At 50.1% G+C, this 20,324-nt stretch overlaps 1 protein-coding gene across 7 annotated transcripts in view; it reads right to left on the reverse strand.

The window, feature by feature from the left end:
* The window catches only part of SHANK2 (SH3 and multiple ankyrin repeat domains 2), a 510,304-nt gene that overhangs the window by 397,189 nt on the left and 92,791 nt on the right, over nt 1–20,324 (reverse strand). For all 7 annotated transcript variants that reach the window (XM_072758681.1, XM_072758678.1, XM_072758674.1 and 4 more), the window contains exons 4-6: nt 19,509–19,712; nt 16,140–16,211; nt 13,815–13,923 (exon numbers count right to left, since the gene is read on the reverse strand). In XM_072758681.1, coding sequence (XP_072614782.1) covers nt 13,815–13,923; nt 16,140–16,211; nt 19,509–19,712 — 385 coding nt within the window. The remainder of the gene's footprint in view (nt 1–13,814; nt 13,924–16,139; nt 16,212–19,508; nt 19,713–20,324) is intronic.

Below are 20,324 nucleotides of genomic sequence, written 5' to 3' on the forward strand. Positions count from 1 at the left end.
GAGCACACGGCAGGAGAGGTGTGGAAGCACAGAATGGCTGTCCACACCTGCAGGCTCAGCATGCTGCTGTCTGGAGTGTGCACACCCCGTGCCCTCTTGTGTTCGTGGGAGCATCTAAGTGCCAGACAAAGACCTCTAAAACCAAATGTGTGGGCGGGCAGCTCCTCCTAGAGAGGCAGGGACTACAGGCAGCAAAATCCAGCTCTGCTCCTGGAAGGCTGGATGGCCTGAGCAGGTCTCCAAAACCCTCTGGGCCTGTTTCCTCCCCTGCAAGGTAAGGGTTAAAGCAGGACCCACACCTCACGGGACTTTGTGAAAACTGAATGCATGCATCCTGTGCTGGATGGTGCCCACCCCAGGGAGCACCCTCAGACTGGCAGCCAGAGCAGTTAGTCTCAGGAAGAGACACAAATTTTGCTCTCTTCGCTACAGCTTTTTTCTCTATTTTGACAAGCCTGTGCAATGACTTGATTACTTTACAATAAAAAAAGTAATTTCTAAAATGAACCATGAAGCCAATACTTGTTAGCATTCACACCCCCACTGCAACCTGGACTGGCACAATCCCATGTGACTTTCTTAGCAAGAGACAGTCCCGATTCTCCTAAAATGTGGAGCAAACGAGACAAATATTCACACACCTACTAAGTGCTCCACTCTGTACTGGGGACTGTGGCTGTCCCAGGAGGACAATAAGGTACAGTATTCTTGAGCTTTTATAAGATAATAGATAGGTAAATAGATTGCTGGATGAGGGGGTGGGTAGATGGTTGGATAAGTGGATGAATGGACAGATGGTTAGAGGAGTAGGTAGATGGATGGATAGAATGTGTGGGTGGGTGAGTAGATGGTGAATGTAGGTGTGTGGATGGATGAGATGGGTAGGTGGATAGATGGATGGATTGATGGACAGACAGATGGGTGGATGGGTGGATGGATGGATGGATGGATGGATGGATGCTTGGATGGATGGATGGATGGATGGATGGATGGATGGATGGATGGATGGAATGGGTGGGTGGGTGGGCAGATGGCTGGCTGGATGGACAGACAGATGGGTGGATGGATGGATGAGCATATGGTGGGTGATGGCTAGCTGGCTGGGTGGGTGGATGGATGGTGAATGGTAAGTGTATGGATGGATGAGTGAATGGATGAATGGATAGGTGGATGGATAGATGGATGAGTAGGTGGGTAGATACAGGGTAGGAGAAACAGGGAAGGAGAAAGGGAGAAAGAAAATGAGATGTGTGAGTGAAAAGATGGACAAGAGGGGACATAGATGGAGATTATACATACACATAGATAATTAAAAATGAATAAAACGGAAGATTACTATTTGGACTCATAAGTGACAGAGAGAGCACAAACTGTGCATTCAATTACCTTAATGTTGTTTTCTAACATAAAATTCATCATTAAGTTATTCATAGTTGAGAGATGATAGACTCCATACCCTCTGCCTGAATGCCTCATGCAAAACATCACAAGTGGGAAAAGCCTGGCCTTGCATCTGAACCTTCGAGCTTCTAGGCTCAGCTGTGACTTTGACAGAGACTTCCAACCCCACAGGACCTGATTCCCCATCTGTGGTGCAAAGACCACCCTGTCCAGCCCAAAGTGAGGGAAAACAGGGGGTCACAGCTTTGAAAGTGCATCCTAATGAAAAAGCTCTCTCCAGTGTGAGGACCAACAGGATCTACAGTGACAGCACAGGTAAGACTCACAGCACCAGCTTAACATGGAGATAGACACACACCTCCCACAAGTCATAAAAGGGACAATATTCCAGTGGGGTCAGGCTTCTGCCATCACTCACATTAAGCTCACTTTCCTAACACAATCCATTTTATGAAAACCTGTACCTCTAAAAACATGAAACATCCCTTCTGCATCAGACTGAAATTTTGCCATCCAAAATGCAAAACTGTGGACACATTCCTTGACCAGAAGTTTCAGGAAAAGCCATTCGTGGCTGTGTTTGCTAACCCCTCTAGGGGAGAAGTGGCCTTCAGCTGGAATATTCTAAAAGTCCACATGATGGGGATGTCTCCTTCTAAGGGAACACTTGAGAAGTGGAAGCAAAGCTAGAGAGGTGAGGCTACATCCCTGTCCCATCTTCTGCCCTTCTCTCCTTTCGGTCAGCAGAAATCTGACATGTCCCCAAACATCATAGTCTCAACAGCAAGAAGTCTCACTACAGCACCATGGTGTGCTCATCCCCATCTCTGTGACAAATCCAGTGACCCGAGATCAAATCTCAACATTCGCAAGGACCAGAGAGAGGAGATTCAGAGATTCCTTCCTCATGACCTAGATCTGTGGTTCTCACATTTGGGCAGGAAATAAGAATCATCCAAAGAGCTGGTTAATACAAACAATGTGGACTTCATTCCCAGAAGTGATTCAATGGGACTTATCACTCTGCACCTTTAATAGGCTGTAGTCCACAGGACGTGCTTGGCAGAAGAAGGCTAGTTCACAGTGGCATCACCTGGCCCCACGCCCAGATACTACTTTAATCAGTGTTGGTATGACCCAAGTATTAGGATTGGTAAAATCTCCTTATGTGGTTTTTAACATGAGAATCATGGCTCTGAACACCTGCTAACTCCAATGTTAGCAGCATGGGCACGACCTGGGAGCTGGTTAGAATCTCAGGGTGCTGGGTGGCTCAGTCAGTTAAGCGTCTGCCTTCAGCTCAGGTCATGATCCTGGGGTCCTGGGATCGAGCTGCATGTTGGGCTTCTTGCTTAGTAGGGAGTCTGCTTCTTCCTCTGCCCCTTCCCCAGCTCATGCTTTCTCTCATGTGCTCACTCTCTAAAATAAATAAAATCTTAAACAGAAATGCAAAATATCAAAAGGAAAGAATGAATGAATGAAAGGGAAGAAAGGAAAAGCAAAGCAAGGCAAGGCAAAATCTCAGGCCCCCTCCCGATTTTCGGAACCAGAATTGGCATTTTAGCAAGATTCCCAGGTCACAAATGGACATCAAGTCCGAGATACATGGGCCTAGGGCACAGTTCTCCCACCTGATCAGGTATGTGATGAGTAAACAAGCAAACCCCCCAAAATGGTGCTGTCCCTCATGTGAGTTTATCACTGTGTTTATAAATTATACGTGACCATGGGGAAAGTAGTGGTCTGTTTAACAAATGGTGCTGGGACCACTAGATTTCCACATGCGAATGAATGAAGCAGAGGCCTACCTCACACCATATACAAAACTCCACTCATTAATGGCTTATAAATGTAAGAGCTACAACTATCAAATTGTAGGAAAGAACAGAGATTTACTCCTATCTCTGTAACCCCGAGTTAGGCATTATTTTTATTTAACCTTAAAAAATATGACACCAAAAGCACAAGTGACAAAAAAAAAATAAACAAATTGGACTTTATAAAATTAAAAACTTTTGGCCATCAAAGGGCACCATCAAAGAAGTGAAAAGACAACCCAGAGAGTGGGAGAAGATACTAGCAAACCACATATCTGATTAGGGATTTGTATCCAGAATGTATAAAGATCTTTCATAACTCAACAAGAACAGACAAATAACCCAATCAAAACAGGAGCAAAGAACCAGACATTTCCCCAAAGATATACATATGGCCAATAAGTGCATGAAAAGATGCTCAGTATCACTGGTCATTAGGAAATGCAAATAAAACCAGAGAGAGCAGTGACTTCATACTAAGACAGCTGTCATAAAAAGGAGAGGTGACGGCAAGTGTTGGCAAGGCCGTGGAGGACTTGGACCTCCCGCGCACTGTAAGTGGGACGTCAAATGATGTAGAGACATTGGAAAACAATCTGGCAGCTTCTCAAAAGGTTTAACAGAGTTACCATGCAGTCCAGTAGTTCCCCAGATATGTGCACGAGATGGATGAAAACACGTGTCCACATGCTCTGTACAAGAATGTCCACAGCAGCCAAGAAGTGTCAACGACCCAAATGGCCGCAACTGATGAGTGGATAAGCAAAAGTGGCCCATTCAGAGGAATACCACTTGGCCACGAAAAGGAACACAGCACCGTCACACACTACCACCTAAATAGAACTTGACACCGTGATGCTGAGTGAGAAACCAGTCACAAGGGACCTCGTAGTGTGTGGCTCCATTTCTATACAACATCCAGAACAGGCAAATCTCTAGAGATATAAAGTAAACTGGTGGCTTCCAAGGATGGTGATTGGGGATGGGGAGTGATGGCAGATGGGCACAGCCTCTCCTGTTTGGGTGTTCTAAAGATCGTGGCGATCGTACAAATCTGAATATATTTTTAAAAACCACTGAACTGTACACTGTTAATGGCTAAATTTAATAGTATGTGAAATGTATCTCAGTAAAGCCTTACAAAACACAAAAATTGAATTTAATTATATTTAAGTTATATCTTAATAAATTTTTTAATAAAAAATCATACATGGCATATGTTACTAACATATTGAATGTGTTACAAAATACACACAGACAAATGTTTTTAAAAGGAAGACAAAGTTTGCTGTTTCTGTGCCGCCCGATGGACCATCTGCACCTCCTTTGTGAGATAAAAGGACAGGAAGACAATCCCAGGACATCCTCTGGGTTAAGAATCTCTGACTATTCAGAAGTTCAATGGTTGGCACATGTCCACAGCCACCCTGCCACCTGTCATATCTACTGATGTGTCCATGTATGTGTTCCTGCAAATGCCAACCAGGGGCAGTAGCTCAGCCCTCTCCTTGTCCAAGCACCTGCCTATGGGGTGCACAGGACATGAACTACTCGGTGTCCAGTTACCAAAGACAGTGGGGCAGGTGGGGACTGTGGGCATGGAAGTCACTTTGCAGGATGGACAACCGCTCCTGTTTGGATTCACCAGCGCCTCTGGCATTAATCTGCATTCAACGTTTCAGTGTTAAATTATGCGAAATCGCAGACTCTTCCAGTATGTTAGACTAGTCTAGTTAGACTAGAATATTTGATTATTCCCCATCCCCACCATGAAAGAGAATGGGATCTGCAGCATCTTCTGTGGTACATGGTCCTCGACAAGGGGGACACATTCTCGTGATGTGATCCCAGGTAAGCACATGAGACTCATCCAAACAACCCACAGGCCTTGACATGAGCGAGCAAGTATGGAGGGTGGCAGCAGTTTTCCCCAAACTGTCGGCCTCTCTAAAGATTCTGGCAACTGCTTCTCACATGAGCCCACGAACCAGGGGGCTGGGGGGTGGAGGTGGGCATCATTCTTGTACTTCCTGCCACTTCCCACAAATGGAAGAATCACGATTGTCCTCACATTCTCTGGAGATGCTAGTTCCGGCGGCCAAATGTGCTAGAGGAGACAGTCCCAAGCAGGTGCTGGCAATGCAGATTTGTGAACAGAAGCAGGCACGAATCACTTTTGTGTGAGGACATCTTTGATAATGGGGAACACAAAGGAGGGAGGCAGGTATAGAGAAGCCAAAAACAGAACTGTGGCCTGTGGCCTCCTATTCCAGACAAAATCCTGTTTCCAGAAGGAGGTGTGGCCAGTTTCAGGGAGAGCCATCAGACCTGGCCTGAGGGACCTCACAGCCAGGGCTTCCAAAGGCACCAGGGAAAGTCTTGCAGCCAGGTTCCAGACTCCCATGCAAGGGTTATGTCATTCACACAGGCCTGTGGAGGCAGGAAGTCCATGGGCATTGCTTCAAGGTCAGACACTCTAAAAGTGGATGGTTCTTGCTCCCAGACAGTGGTGTGTGGCTGGGGATTCTCTCACAAGGAAGGCGTGGACTAATGTGGTCTGAAGCGGGCACACAGGACCGACCAGATCAGGAGCTGGAAAAGTATATGACCTTTTGAGCAAGCAAAACCTGAAGCCTCGCAACAGGGAGAACAGGTTTGTAGCACTACAAACCTACTAGAAGGGATAAAATCCAGAACATTGGTAGCACCGATTTCTGGCAAGGATGGGCAGCCCAGGAGCCCCCAATCACCACTGGTGAGAATGCAAAACAGTGCACGACTTTGGAAGGCAGTTTGGCAGTTTCTTATAAAACTATAAAAATATTTTACCATATGTTCCAACAATTGCACGCCTTGGTATTCACTCAGCTGATTTGAAAACTTCTGTCCACACCACACCCTGCACACCAAAGTTTATAGCAGCTTAATTCATAATAGCCTCAAACTGGAAGCAACCAAGGTGCCCTTCCACAGGGATGGGTAAACAAAACTGGAACATCCACTATAGTAGATGGCTATGAAACAAGATAAAGAAAAGCCATGCAAAAAAAAAATAAAAAATAAAATATATATATATATATATGTGTGTGTGTGTATATATATATATATATATATATATATATATATATATATAGCCAAATCTTAAATACATACTGTTAAATGAAAGAAGCCACTCCAGGGGAGCCTGGGGGGCTCAGTTGCTTAAGTAGCCAACTCTAGATTTCGGCTCAGGCCATGATCTCAGGGTCGTGAGATGGAGCCCCACATCGGGCTCCGTGCTTAGTGTGGACTCTGCTTGTACCTCTCCCTCTACTCCTCCTCCTGCTCATGCATTCAGCCTTTCTCTCTCAAATGAATGAATGAATGCATGAATGAATAAGTAAAATCTTAAAAAAAAAAAGCCAGTCTGAAAAACCAGTGCTTGATTCTAATTATATGACATTCCAGAAAAGGCAAAACTATGGAGGAAGTAAACAATCAGTGGTCCCAGGGGCTCCAGAGAGGGGCAGGGTGGAATAGGTAAAAAGCACAGAGGATTGTTTTAAGTGATGAAAGTACTCTGTATGACCCTGTAATGGTGAACACAAGACTCAAACATCTGTCAAAATCATAAACTCCGCAGCACACGGAGCGAACCTCAATGCATGCAAATTTTTAAATGAAGTTGAAAAATTCATAGAGGAGATGTGGTGGGGGCGTCCTGGTTTGGAATGCAGAATGTGACAAAAGAGTTGAACTGTATTACAAATGTAAAAAATAGCCTTGCCGGAGGGAATTGGGGAACTACATGCCAGACTATAGAATAGGAACCCAAGGGAGTGGTTTGCAAGACGGACAGCAAAGCAAACCCAGGTAAGTGGCGTGCTCAAGCAACTCACAAAGCTGCCTCCACCATGGGGTGCAGGTCAGCAACTCAGAAACCACTATTCACGGATCCTGTGATTGAGCAATTAGATAAACAGATGGCAGAGGGAGGAAGCCCGGTTTCTCACTATTACTGGGCAGGTTATGGATCAGCAAACGGAAGGGACTGCATTGATCCATGTGGCCACAGATCAGAGTTGGAGACATTAGCAAGAACTCATGTTCAGCTTAATACATATACAGATGGTTACATACAGAAGCATTTATAGATATGCACATATTTGTGAGTTAACATACACATACACACAGTTTGTTGCTCCACATTCGAGGGCCAGGAATCAAGTGCACCCCAGCAGCAGTGAGCACATTCAGCACCCAGATTTTGGTTCCTAAAACCATTCTCCAGTAAGAGGCAGCAGGTTCCTGGAAGACCAGTGGGCTCTAGGTCTGGGCAGGAAACAAACAGGGTGAACCTGGGGCAAATAATAATGACCCACAGGGTCTGTCCAAGGGACACAGGAGCCAGCTGAAAGAGCTCCCAGTGGCCAGAGCTGGGAGCAATGAAATACAGCCCTGGGTCATAATCCAGATTATGAATTAAATACCCAATAGGTAAATGAATGTAAGAGTAAATAAATAAATGGGGGAGAAAAGACAAACCTCCGTCAAACATGAAGATATTCCAACCTTGAGGACGTGGCACCTAACTCCCCACTTGTCAGGTGGGGGCTTCGTTTAGCGGCTTCCTTCAGAAGAGGACAATCCGTAAAGGAGAAAAAAGAGGGACTGTATAGCCAGGACCTGATGCGCGCCTCACCCAGGTGAGCAGGGCTAGCATCACAGGGACAAGTCTGGTGGGGAAACGAGTCCAGACGTGATGGGGTAGGAGGATACTTCACCCTGGGGTCCTCCTCCCAAACCCACAACCCACTCTGACGATGATGCACACACACCAGACAAACCCCAATAAGGGGGACATTCCAAAATATGCCCGCCCAGGTCCCAAAAGAGCCAAGGTCAGTAAAAACAAGGAAAACGCTAGAAACGGTCACAACCAAAAGATGCCTACAGAGACAAGACAGCTACGTGCCATGAGGACTCCTGGGGCAAAAAAGGGACGTTACCTACTAATAAGATATGAAGAAAGCGTGCACTTTAGTTAAGAGCAACATATCAGGATTGGCTCGTTGGTTATAGAATGCACCCTCCTCTGGTAGGACGGTAATCAGGGCAAATGGGCTATGGGTACAGGTGGAACATTCTGTACCATCTTTATAACAATTCTGTAAACCCCAAACTGCTCTAACATAGTCACTGCTCTTATTTAGGTATTAAAGAACAGGTGATGGTGTGATGTGACAATGCTGCTGCTCACTCACCCCCAGCAGGCCCCGTAAGGAGACGCTCTGGACCACAGGGTCTTTGCCCCTGGCCATGTGTGCATGCAATGACATGGGTCACTGTGACAAGTGCCCAGACCGACCTCCTCTCCCCCTGGCCAGTTGTGGCAGATGGCCCAATGCCAAGGCCCCCTCCTGCGGCCCTTGTCCCTGCCCCCACCCAGACTCCTTACTTGCTTGACATACTGCATCTCTCCCTACCATACGCACCTTATGAGTCACCTGTCACCCTCGCTGAAACATAGTGTGGTGTACAAAAGAAAACCCTGAAATAACTGCATGTTCTACTCGAGCTTGCATTTAAAGACAGGCTCTTTTGTACCAGGAAGTGCACCTGACCCGCCATATGCACCAGAACCCTATCCGTGGCGGCACAGTCTTCCAGCAGTATCTCCGACTCTCTGAAGATTGACATTTATGAGGTTCTGGAACCCTGTCTGCTCAAAATGCACCCCCCTTCTGTGTACCCAGTGTTATTATTTCTGGAGAATCTAATTCCAGGATTCTCATAGGGGCTCCAGTGAGGCAACCACATGTGGACCATTGTTCATCATCCGCATCCAAGAAGCCCCTTCTGTTCTCAAAGCCAGCACTCGGAGGAGGCACTGCTTGGCGTATGGGGAGCCAGAGTGTCCGAGAAAGCTTCTAATTGGGCCACGTGGGAGCCAGGAGGGACTCCCAGGAGCCGGGCTGTGGCGACACGTGGTGGAGCCAGGCACATCTCGGCACAGATGATGGACAACACCAGCCTGACAAACTGATGAGCTACTACCTCCCTGGAAACTAACTTAGTCACTGGATCTCAGAGGTGAAGTCCAGACCCATCACAGGTGACCAGAAAAAAGCCACTCCATCAATGAAAATTCTATTTTTTTACTTCTCAATATGTTCCATGATTTGAAAGACTTTATTTCTGGCTTTATTAACACCCCGCCTTTTGTCATGCCCGTGCTTCTTTCAAATTTGGGAACACAGTGTGAAATAAAAGCACTAAACTAATTTTTGCTCAAATTACTAGTCTCCGTTCCTTCCTTGGGACTCAGAACACCATGCGCCTTGTCCCACAGGTGCCAACCAAAGCAGGAGATGAACCCAGAGACCCTGGTGGGTGTGGCTTTATTTCTTCATGTGACCTTTGCTGTTACTTATTATAATTTCCACTAGAATAGGCACCAGACAGTTCGTTGTAATCACAGGCTGCTTTATTTTAATTGACAGGTCGTTCTATGGAGATTTCATTATCTCTTGCGCATCCCTCGTCCCAAAGGGCTGCTTCTCCAACCTGGGGCCCCCGCATGCAGCCCAGAAGCGTCTGAAAACCACAAAGCCCACTACAGGGCCGTGGCCTGAGTCGGAACATCGTGTTTCCTGCCATTTAGGAAGCAAGCTGCTTTCAACTCTGCACCAGCGGTGAAGTTGGCTTTCCCGCAGATTCTGCTGCTCGCCAACTGGCTTTGAAAAAGTCACCCAACTCAGTGTGGAGCTGGTGCCTATTCTAGTGGAACAGGCGACAGTTGTCAGAGCCCATGAGGACGACAGTGCAGCGTCTGGAGTAAGAGGGGAAACAAGCCAGCTCTTCCCTCCCACCAGGATGGCCTGGCGCTGCAGCACATGCTCCCATCCCAGGATGGTGAGGGGACCTGCTCCGAGACCACAGACCGTCCAGTCCTGGACCCTCTGCACCAGCCAGAGCCCTGGCCATGTCTTGCCACGCACATGCGTGAGAAGAGAGACCCACCTCCTTTCCCCAGGGGTGAGAGCATAGACCCTGTGGTCCCAGGGCAGATGAGCCCAGGCTTTGCCTCCTCTGCTCTCAGAGGACACTGGCCACACACAGAGGGCCAGCTTCATGGGACACATGACGATTAAGCGAAAAGAGGCTTCCCACACCCTTGACACATCGCTGGAACTTAATAGGCTGTGATTATTAAGTGCCCTGGTCACTGTTAGGGTGACTGGCAGTGCCAGAATGTCTGGGACCAAGGGGATCCCCAAGCATGGGACTTACAATGTGAAAACCAGGGCCATCCCAGGAGAATAAGGACAAGTTGGTCACACTACCTGTTGTCTGGAGGCAGCCTGTGATAGTCAACTATGGGTTGTCTCCATAGCCAGGGTGCCTCCCTGGGCAGCGCTCACCTCCCATGGGGGCTGCTCTGTGCCGTCGTCCTAGGACTTATCCACAGCTTAGCTCCTTTACAGGGAACGTCCGTCCCACTCTTCACCTCGCTTGTTTCAATCCTCCTGCGTGCGTGGTCCCCACTTTCCCTGGCCCCCAGCTAGAATGGCTTCTTTTTGCCTAATTTGGGGGTGTGTGTGAAAAATCTGAAGATGTTGAGGATGGCACGGTGGAGCTGGGTCACGGTGAGGGTCTGATGGCACTGTCTACAGTGGGGTCTCAGCTCTGCACATGGCCTATGGTTCAGAACTTTCTATCTTAAATATCTCTTTTTTGTATCCTGTAAATATTTTTGTTTGGCCTCTAAAAATAAAACCCAGTATGTCTGATCACTGGTAATTATGTCTACACACAAAAATACCTGCATACAGATGTTTATAGTAGCTATTTTCACAAGTGCTAAAGACCTAGAAGCAGCCAAGATGTCCTTCAACAGGTGGATGGAAAAATTAACTGTGGTCCATCCAGTCACTGTAAGTGCCAGGCAGCATTAAAGAGAAGTGAGCTCCTGAGCTGAAAAGTCATGGAGGGACCGCACACGCATCTTACGAAGCAAAAGAAACCATTTTGAAAAGACCACACGTTATGATTTTAACTCTACAACATCCATGTAAAACCATGGAGACAGTGAAGAGATCGGTGGTTGCCAGGCATTAGCAGGGATGGAGGGTGGAAGGTGGATCACAAATGACACTGAGGGCAAGGAAACTACTCTGTATGACTCTATGGTGATGGACACCTGTCATAACTGCTTATCAAAACCCACAAAACGGATGAAACCAAGAGTGGACCCCAAAGTAACCTGCGGACTCTAATTAGTAACGATGGGCTCATGGCTATAACAATCTGCCCCATTAACGCAAGATGCTGATAACAGGGGAGCTGGTGGTTATCGGGGACCCCCACAGACCTTCCAGCTTTTCCAATCACTCTCCTGTAAACCTGAAACTGCTCTAACAAATAAAATCTACTAATTAAAAAAAAAAAAAAGCTGGGCGAAGAGAAGATGGGGAAGGTTCTGCTTTCTAGGGGAATGTTGACCATGACCAGGAGAGATCTGGACGTGGATCATCTGGCAGTCGCTGCACGTCAATAACTCTGCTTTACAAGTTACACTTAAAAATAAATAACAGTTTTTAGTTTGTTTGGGCAAGAAAACAACAAAACAAACAGACAAACCCCAACGGCGCACACAGCCTGAACACACTATCTACTGGCCGAAGGCAGAGACAGGGGAAGCCCAAGAAGAAGAAACTCTCCCAGACAGCCAGGAGCATCCAGAAATGGGCACAGACCTGTATCTGGGTCTGTGCTGAGTGGTTTTGGAAGCTAGGTAGAGGGAAGGAGAGTCATTGCAAGCCCAGAATCTGGAAGATACCAGTTTCAGAGAAGGAGGCCACGTGTGAGAAGAAGAGCAGCCCAGAGCAGATCCCCTGACCTACCCCCTACTGCTGGCCCTCCGCCGTGGAATCATCTGGAAATAGCCACGTTCGAGGCCAGGCTGGTGGACGTCCAGGGCAAAGGCTGCCCAAGGAGGGAACTGCAGACACTGGAGATGCACGACCCCTCCAAGAGTGCCTTCCGTGTCCTCCCACCACTACGTGTCCCATCTCCTGGCATCTCAGACAGAAGTTAAATTTGGGAGACATACAAGTCCACAGTGATCACAGCTGTGATCCAGCAGCCTGTGCTGGGTGTGTGTGTGGGGGAGGGGGGCTGTGCACAGGTGGATGGGCACAGGCGGGGGTCCTGCCCCAGCTGCAGCGGTCAGAGGACCCCCTAGACATGATGAGAAAGCTCCATCCTTGAGCAGATACATGCATGTGCTGTGGGCTCAGTCACTCAGTGGCCGAGCAGGATGCGTTTATGTGACAGTCCTCCGGAGGAGGGCTGGCAAGTCACCAGAAGAGAAGGAGGGGCCCCGCAGTGGCTGAGTCCAGGAGGAACGCTCTCTAGCCCCAGGGATGAACACCCCAAGGATGAACACCCCAAGCTGCCACAGAGACCACCTGAGCCCTCTCGGCCAGCCCAGCTCGGCGTGTCCCTGGCAGGGCTCCCACCCGGGTGACACGGGCAATGTCTACAGACAGTCTGGTTGTCACAGGTGGGGGGGTGCTACTGGAGCCCAGGGTGAGGCTGGCGATGCTGTACATGTCCTACAACACACGACACAGCCCCCGCCACGAATCACCATCTGGCCCCAGGACAGAGTTCTATTCCACCATAAGAAGGAAGGAAATCCTGCCACAAGGATTGGATCCTGTGGGGGCACTGACGATCCATGGATGGACCCTTGGGACACCGAGCTGAGTGCAATGAGTCAGGCAGATACCTGTAGGATGTCACTTGCACGCCAAACCCCAAAATACCAACTCCCAAAGCAGAGAGCAGACAGCTCAGCTGGCTGCCAGTGGCGGGGTGGGATCAGCGTGAAGGTAGTCAAAGGTACAAACTTCCAGTTACGAGATGTATGAGTCCCAAGTCCCAGAGACAGTGACTACAGTTAACGTCACTGTTCTGTGTATCTGCTCAAAGAGCAGATCTTAAGGGTTCTCATCGCAAGAAAAGCAACTGTAACTCTGTGGAGACACATTAACCAGTCCTCAGAGTAGAGTATGAAACACGATGCAGTCTAAAACTGACCCTTCTGGATCAGCTAAATCTCAATAAAACTGGGGGAGGGGGCAGGGATAAGATTAAATAAATAAAGATCAATGCTCATTTGGAATTGTTTAAAGATGAAGAAATCACCCAGCCCCACAAGTCACAGGCACGGAGTTCGGGAACCCCTGGGCTGTTCGGATTTGTGAATGTAAATAAGGAGGCAGGTTTCAGCTGGAAGAGCAAGGTGTGCACGTGCCAGCGTGTCTGCCCTGACGGGCGCTCAACAGCACCACACGCCTCACCATCCCTCCTGTATTCATTCGCTTACCCAGCAGCTGTGGATGAGCACCTACTGTGTGCCAGGCGCCGTGCTCGGCTACACGGCTCGGCCCTTCTCTGGAACTCACCCAGGAATGAGAAAGCACTTTCAAAAACCAAGAAAAGCCTAAGTGTTGCACGTGCGTGTGGGATCTGATGACAGAGGCACTTTTTCGGGCCGAGCCCGCACTTGTGCGAGGCTTACTGACGTCCTCCGCACCCAGGACCTACCTCCTGTCTCCGGGTCATGGAAATTTGGATCCAGGCCTCGTTCCAGCATTTTGATGACCTTCTCCACCAAACGGTGCTGAATATGGTCCATGAATTTTTTCAGATTGGTCTAAGGGGAAAAATAAGAAAACAGAAATGTCTTTAAAGCCCCTGGGAAGGCTCCTTATTACGGGGCACGCTCCAGCCTCCTCCGGGGACAGGGAGCCACCCTGGACAGGGCGCTGCAGACCCGCCAGGCGGCAAGCTCACTGCACCCGGAACTCCAGCGCCAAGCATGGAGTCCAGACGCAGCCAGCCTGTCCTGGATGGAGGTTTTAGAACTCTCCTGCTTTCACTGCCCATGCCAGGAGCCACAGGGCGATCCTTCACTTTTGAAAGGACAAGCCACCTGGGCCACTTCAAAAAACTACCACTTCCACGGTCCACCCCAGAGCTTCAGCCTCCATCTCTGGGAAGCGAGGCCCAAGGATGGATAGTTACGCTTTGTAATCTCTAAAGCAGCAGCCGCGGTGGAGAGCAGATAGGGCAGCTGTCACTCAGTGAATCCACTTGTTGGTGAACGTCTGTGACTACTTGCACAGAAAGAGGGATGCCTGGTCATGGAGCAATTCAAGGTCAAAAGAGACAATCACATCCTGTGGGGTAAACGATCAGTGGGTCAACCCTGGTGGGGAGGGATGTCCCCCAGCTTTGCCTCATCAACTGGAATCATGATTTCCTGCCATGGAGCAGAAAGCCTGGGCCAGCTGAGGATAACCTCAATACTCAATCTGCCTTCCTCTGAAGGAGCTAACTCTTGCCACAGGCCGGATTCTGTGCCCCCTCCACATGGCTCCCAGGACACACCACGTGGGCAGCAATGGTGGGGGGGGGGGGCTGGGCCTCCAGCCCCCCAACACAGGCTGGATCTCCACCCACACATTTTAAGGACCTTCTAGGGCCAAAATTAGCAAATGCCCAAAGACACAAGATACACTCATTCTCACTTAACGTTTTCACTGTTATTTAGTAACTGACTTTTTTTTTTAATCCAAAAAGCACATTTTTATCTACATGTTAGAAGGTGATAAAACAAAAACAAAAACAAAAACAGAAGCTTCCAGACCTTGAGGTCTAAACACCACCATCCAGGTGGATTCTAGGGCTGGGCAAGGAACATGCATAAGGAGTCAGACCATTAGTTGTACCACAAAGTTGTCAGTGCTCAGGGGACAGCAGCACAGGCCAGAGGGCAGACAGCCAGGCAGAAGGGCTGTCACCAGCCACATCTAGACAACTTGCGGACATTAATAAATAATGGCGTATCACACCCGTTGAGGACAATAAAAATCCATGCATCTGTTGTGATACAAATGGGGGTCAGAACAAAAACCAAGGGAACCTGCTGGTTGAGAACTCACAACCAATCTGTGCGGGCTCACAGCACCAGGCAGGCTCCCCGGGCAGCACCAGGGCGGGCTAGGGACTGCATCCAGGCAGCTTCCCATCACTGCCTTTCCCTATGCTCTACATCCTTGAGCATCCTCAGATAACACATATCCTCCTCAACGCCACGGTGGGTGTGACCACATACCCCAGTCCCAGCACCTGGTGGACACGCACAGCGACCCCGACAAAGAGCATTCTTGCCACGCGTTCAGCCAGCAAGCGAGTGCTCACGGACCACAGCCCATGGCTCTCGGCCTCGACCCTCTCCTTCACACCCCTGCCGGCCTCCTGCTGCTCTCACCTCCATGCGGTTTATGTAAACAGCTCTCTAATCAGCTCCATGCTCAGTGTGTCCTCTCTGGTGGCAGCAGTGGCTCAGAGAGAATGGCTGCCTCTCCACCCAGAAACACCCAGGAGGGGATGTGCACAGAACAGCCTCCCTTCTCGTCCTACTCCACGTGCAAGTTGTCACCCAGCATGCTTTCATCACACAGAAGAGGATGGCCGTGTTCAGGGGCTCTGGGGACCCGGGACGGCGTGTTCATTCATGTGCTTAATTCAGGCCACGTGGGCCTCGCCCACAGCGTGCGCAGGCTCCCGGACATAGCATCACCTTCCCCACCGTTCACGCGTCTGAACCCACCCTGCTCAGAGCCCCGCCCTTGAGGAATCTTCACGTTCCCCTGCCCGTGCCCCCACCGGCTTCACCAAGCACCCCTGCCCCCGGGGCAACCAGTGCACCTGCACACCCTGGCCCCATCCCTCCGCGATGTGCACATGGCAGGTGCTTCCCAGGACAGGAAGCCGCTGCCTGAGGAACTGCCCTGATCTGCAGGGATGGTAACGCCACGTATGCAACACAGGGCCAGTGTGTGCATGCCAGCCCTGCCCGCCTACCTTCGTGTGTAGCTTGGCCAACTGCTTCTCGTCCAGATTGGATTGCTTATACACCCGTTTCTTGTATCGAAACTGCATGGAAACAGAAAGAGGAAAAGAGAAGAGATGTGAATACGTCACGCGGTGTTTGGGGAAGCATGGCTTTGTCCTCGGCCACGTCACGGGAGGCAGGGGCCCCACAGCAAACTCCTGTGTCAGGTCGACTAACCGTATTCCTCCTGCAGGCCCCTGACATTGCAGGAACAGCACCTGCAAAGATCCACAGCCACGTGGCCTAAAAGGCACAGAAAGCAAAGAGAGCAACCCAGGGGGACAAAGGAGTCATGCCCTCCTACGGGGAAGCCACGGCCAGGGCTCCTCTCATGACCGGTGGTCACGGTCCTCACGACCGTGCTTGTGGCCCCGCTGACAAATCAGGATGTGTCTTCGACGTCCACGCCTAGGACGCCCACCCTGGGGAAGCCAGCATCCCTGCTGCAGCCTCTGCCAGGGACTCTCGATGGCGTCCGTTTCCTTGAACACGGCGCCTCCTCTGAGCTGGAAACTACACATTCTGTTCCGATGCAGCCAGTGCCCAAGAAGAACATACTGGGGTCACTCCGCCCTAAACCCCAGCACCTCCACCTCCTGCCCCTCCCGGCCAGCCCGTCGCACTCGCAGAGATTGCCAGGTGAGGCACCTGCTCCGATCCCAGCCCCGCCAACGTGCCATCAGCATTGGCCGACTCTCCGCATCCGGGACTGAGCTCCCGGTGTGATGGCGGGGAGGCCCGAGGATGGCACGAGAGGGAGCACAGCGAGGGGCGGGGAGGTCGAGGCAGCAGGGAGCTCATCCTGGCACTGAGCTAATTTCACATGTAGGTCCAACTTGCTCTCCTCTCCTACCTCGTGCCAACAAAACAGCAGTTTGATGACACACAGAATTCCTCTGTCACACACAATGAAACTTGATTTTTTCTTTTTTAAAGTGGTGAAATAAGACTGTAGTGAAATCAAAATGTTCCGTGAGACTCAGCTGCTCAAGGTTCCAGGATGAGCACTGGGGAAAGACTGCAGGTGTCCATCTTCCTGAACCAAACTGGGAGGCAGGGATCCAGGCCCATTATAGGATTTTCACCCCCTGGTTCTAGATTCAAGGGGGACAGCATGTTCTGCATGCAGCGCCCTGGGCTGCAGTGAGCCCCTGCACACACCGTCTTCACCCATCAGACCTCTGAGATTTCAGGTGCCACTGGGAGTGACGTTGGGAGAGGTGATGACTCCCTAACTGACAAGTCTAACGGAATTCAAGTCGGGGGGTGGTGGCTTCTGGGTATAGAAATATGCTAGGGCTGCCAATGTCTCTTAGCCGGATGGGAACTGCTCGGAGGAGGGTGTTTCCAGGGTCTCCAGCATTCCTGGCTCGTGGCCATGGAGGGATGCGCTCTGGAATCCAAACCTTTTCCTGCTGTTTCCTCAATGTTTCATAAGCAGTCAACCAGATTCTACCAAAATTCTCGGAGACAAAGAGCTCACAGCCATGCAGAGCACCAGACACATCTCATTTCACACCGTGGATCACCTGGCAGGATACAGGCCCAAGGAGATGGATGGATACGTGGAGGTACAACTCCCTCATGACAAGGAAATTGCCAGCTCGTCCACAGAGCACCTTGCTAGAGCCTCACAGTCCCCCAAGAAAGCTGAACTAATGTTGCCCCAATTTCAAAGCTGTTACCTGAGGCCCAGAGAGGCTGGGTGGTGGGCTTGGGCTGCACAGCTACCAGGATTGGACCAAGCCCCACCTGGGATGATGCACATGCAGGAGTAGAGATGCTTTCCCTGCAAACCTCTCAGTTTCAGCTCCCATGACACATGAGTCCCTGGACAGGAAGGACATGGGAGGGATACTGCGTGTGCCTGCTGTTCTAGAAACAGTAGCACCTTCCTGCCCAGGTCACTGTGCATCCTCACGCCCTCCTCATGCCTTCTCATTTGCTTCTCAGGGGTGAGTGGTGGCCCAGCCAGAGTCACCTCCTCCAACTGCCTCTCTGATCAAGAGTAGGCTCTGGCCTTTTCTGTCTTCACCAGGTTTTATGTCATTATGAAAATTATATCAGTCCTGGAATGAACCATCCATTCACTGTTCCTGGTCTACCACTGCCCAGTCGAGTGTGAGCTCCATCAGACCAGAACCTTTAACACACCTACAAAGTGTCTGGTACTTAGCAGGCCCCCAACAAGCGGGTCCCCCCTCCACAATGGATACCCACTTTATGTATGAGCCAACTGAGGTCAGAACAGGGAACCACAGGATGCCAAGTGGCACCCCATCTTTTCCTCCACCGAAACCCCTCCCTCTGGTCTGACATATGCTTGTTTTAATGAGGATCCCAATAACCTCAGCCTCAAACTTACTATTAGGAGTAGAAATCTGTGGATGATGTCCAGCCTTGGGCCATGACCTCTTAGACCTCAGAGTGATCTAATCGCTGATAATATCATAGAACACACCAAGGTTGCTAAAGGCACAGCTTCAATTCCACACATGCAGCGTCTCACTGTGTGATCGGGCTGAGGTGAGTATATTCTCTGGATACCAGAAGCACACTGTGCAATAGGACAAAGGCTGCTTGCATGACTATCTTAGTACATCCCATGGAGGGACACCTGGGGTGACTCAGTGGTTGAGCATCTGCTTTTGGCTCAGGGTGTGATCTCAGGGTCCTGGGATCGAGTGCCGCATTGGGCTCCCTGCAGGAAACACACCTCTCCCTCTCCCTGTGTCTCTACCTCTCTCTCTCTGTCTCTCATGGATAAATAAATTAAATGTTTTTTAAAAAAAATACGTCCCGTGGAAATACTGTGGGTAAACCTGGGGATGTGGCAAGCCGGGGGTCAGATCGCCGGCAGCTGGCGTCACACTTCACATGGAAGTGCATTCGGGTGACCTTTCATGAGGCAGGCCCACAGCCACAACAGCTCCAAGCCCCCTGGTCATTCCTCAGACAAGAAGCTGGAAGTCATGCTTCCAACTACAGCCAGATGGCCACTGGCCACTGTGCACCCAAGGGCAGGGAGACCCAGTCGGGAAGGCAGAAGCAAACCCATCCTGTACACCAGGACCCACAGGTCCTGGTGCCATGAGCCTGAGTCAGACTTATGGTTTGCTCATCCTAAGATTTCTCTGCAACAAATTCATCCCATCTACAGTAAGGAAACAAATCGATCAAAATTGCGCAGCTGTCTGAAATTCACAAAATTAATTGCAACCTCAAAGCCCCAAACTAACTTCTAATTTGGGGGTCTTGTCTGAATCCATATCAAATTTGGAGTTCCGTGAAGGTCCTCCCCTCCACCCCGTGTCCAAGCCATGGGGCGGCAGCAGTACCTCCAGGGACGGGATGCCCTTGCCCACGGGCTGCGGGTACTCGCGCAGAAGCCGCTCCTCGTCCAGGAACTTCCCATCACGCCCGTTGCTGGCCGGCTGGAAGAGCCCGTAGTTCAGGACGTCCTTCAGGCTCTGGTTCAAGGAACACAGGATCCGCTGCTTTGCAACCCACACGGTCGCATCCGGGTTAAACCGAATGCACTTCTGCAAGGAAGGACAAAGACACCTGGTCAGTGGTGCAGCCCAACCCGCACGTGGCCAGAGATGTCAAGGTGTTTCCATATAAGTTCTCGGAGCAGCAGACCCCCAGCTTTTCAGGATGAGAAATTATGGAGACACCGAGTAAATATAAAAGGAGAACAGTGAGGATTGAACCATGGGCTTCTGTGGCCTTGACTCAGAACCAGGTATCTGCACGGTTCTTCTGGTCACCAACACCGCCTATTGCCTTGGGCTGCTCCCACACCTGCGTGGAGCTCCTCAAATCCCAGCGCTTGTGGAGACAGTGCAGACCTAGGACCGCAAACACCACCACTCAACAGAGCATCTGGGATCGCACATCCAGGTGGGCCTCACAACCTGCCCTTCTCACAAGTGTGAAGGTGACACTGCTGCAGCCAGTCAGGGGAACACACCATGAGGACTGCAGCTCAAGCAAATTATAGCATGATTAAATTTTCACATTGGCTGCACATTGACATCTCAGGTACGGACGGGGGTCTCGACCTGTAACTCCTCTGATGGGAACATCCACAGCAAGCATCTGTGTACCATCCCTGCCGACTCTGAACCTAACAGCCTTGGAACATTGACCCC

Source organism: Vulpes vulpes, chromosome 5 (genome assembly GCF_048418805.1).
Source record: "Vulpes vulpes isolate BD-2025 chromosome 5, VulVul3, whole genome shotgun sequence".
In the NCBI taxonomy this organism is placed as follows: Eukaryota; Metazoa; Chordata; class Mammalia; order Carnivora; family Canidae; genus Vulpes; species Vulpes vulpes.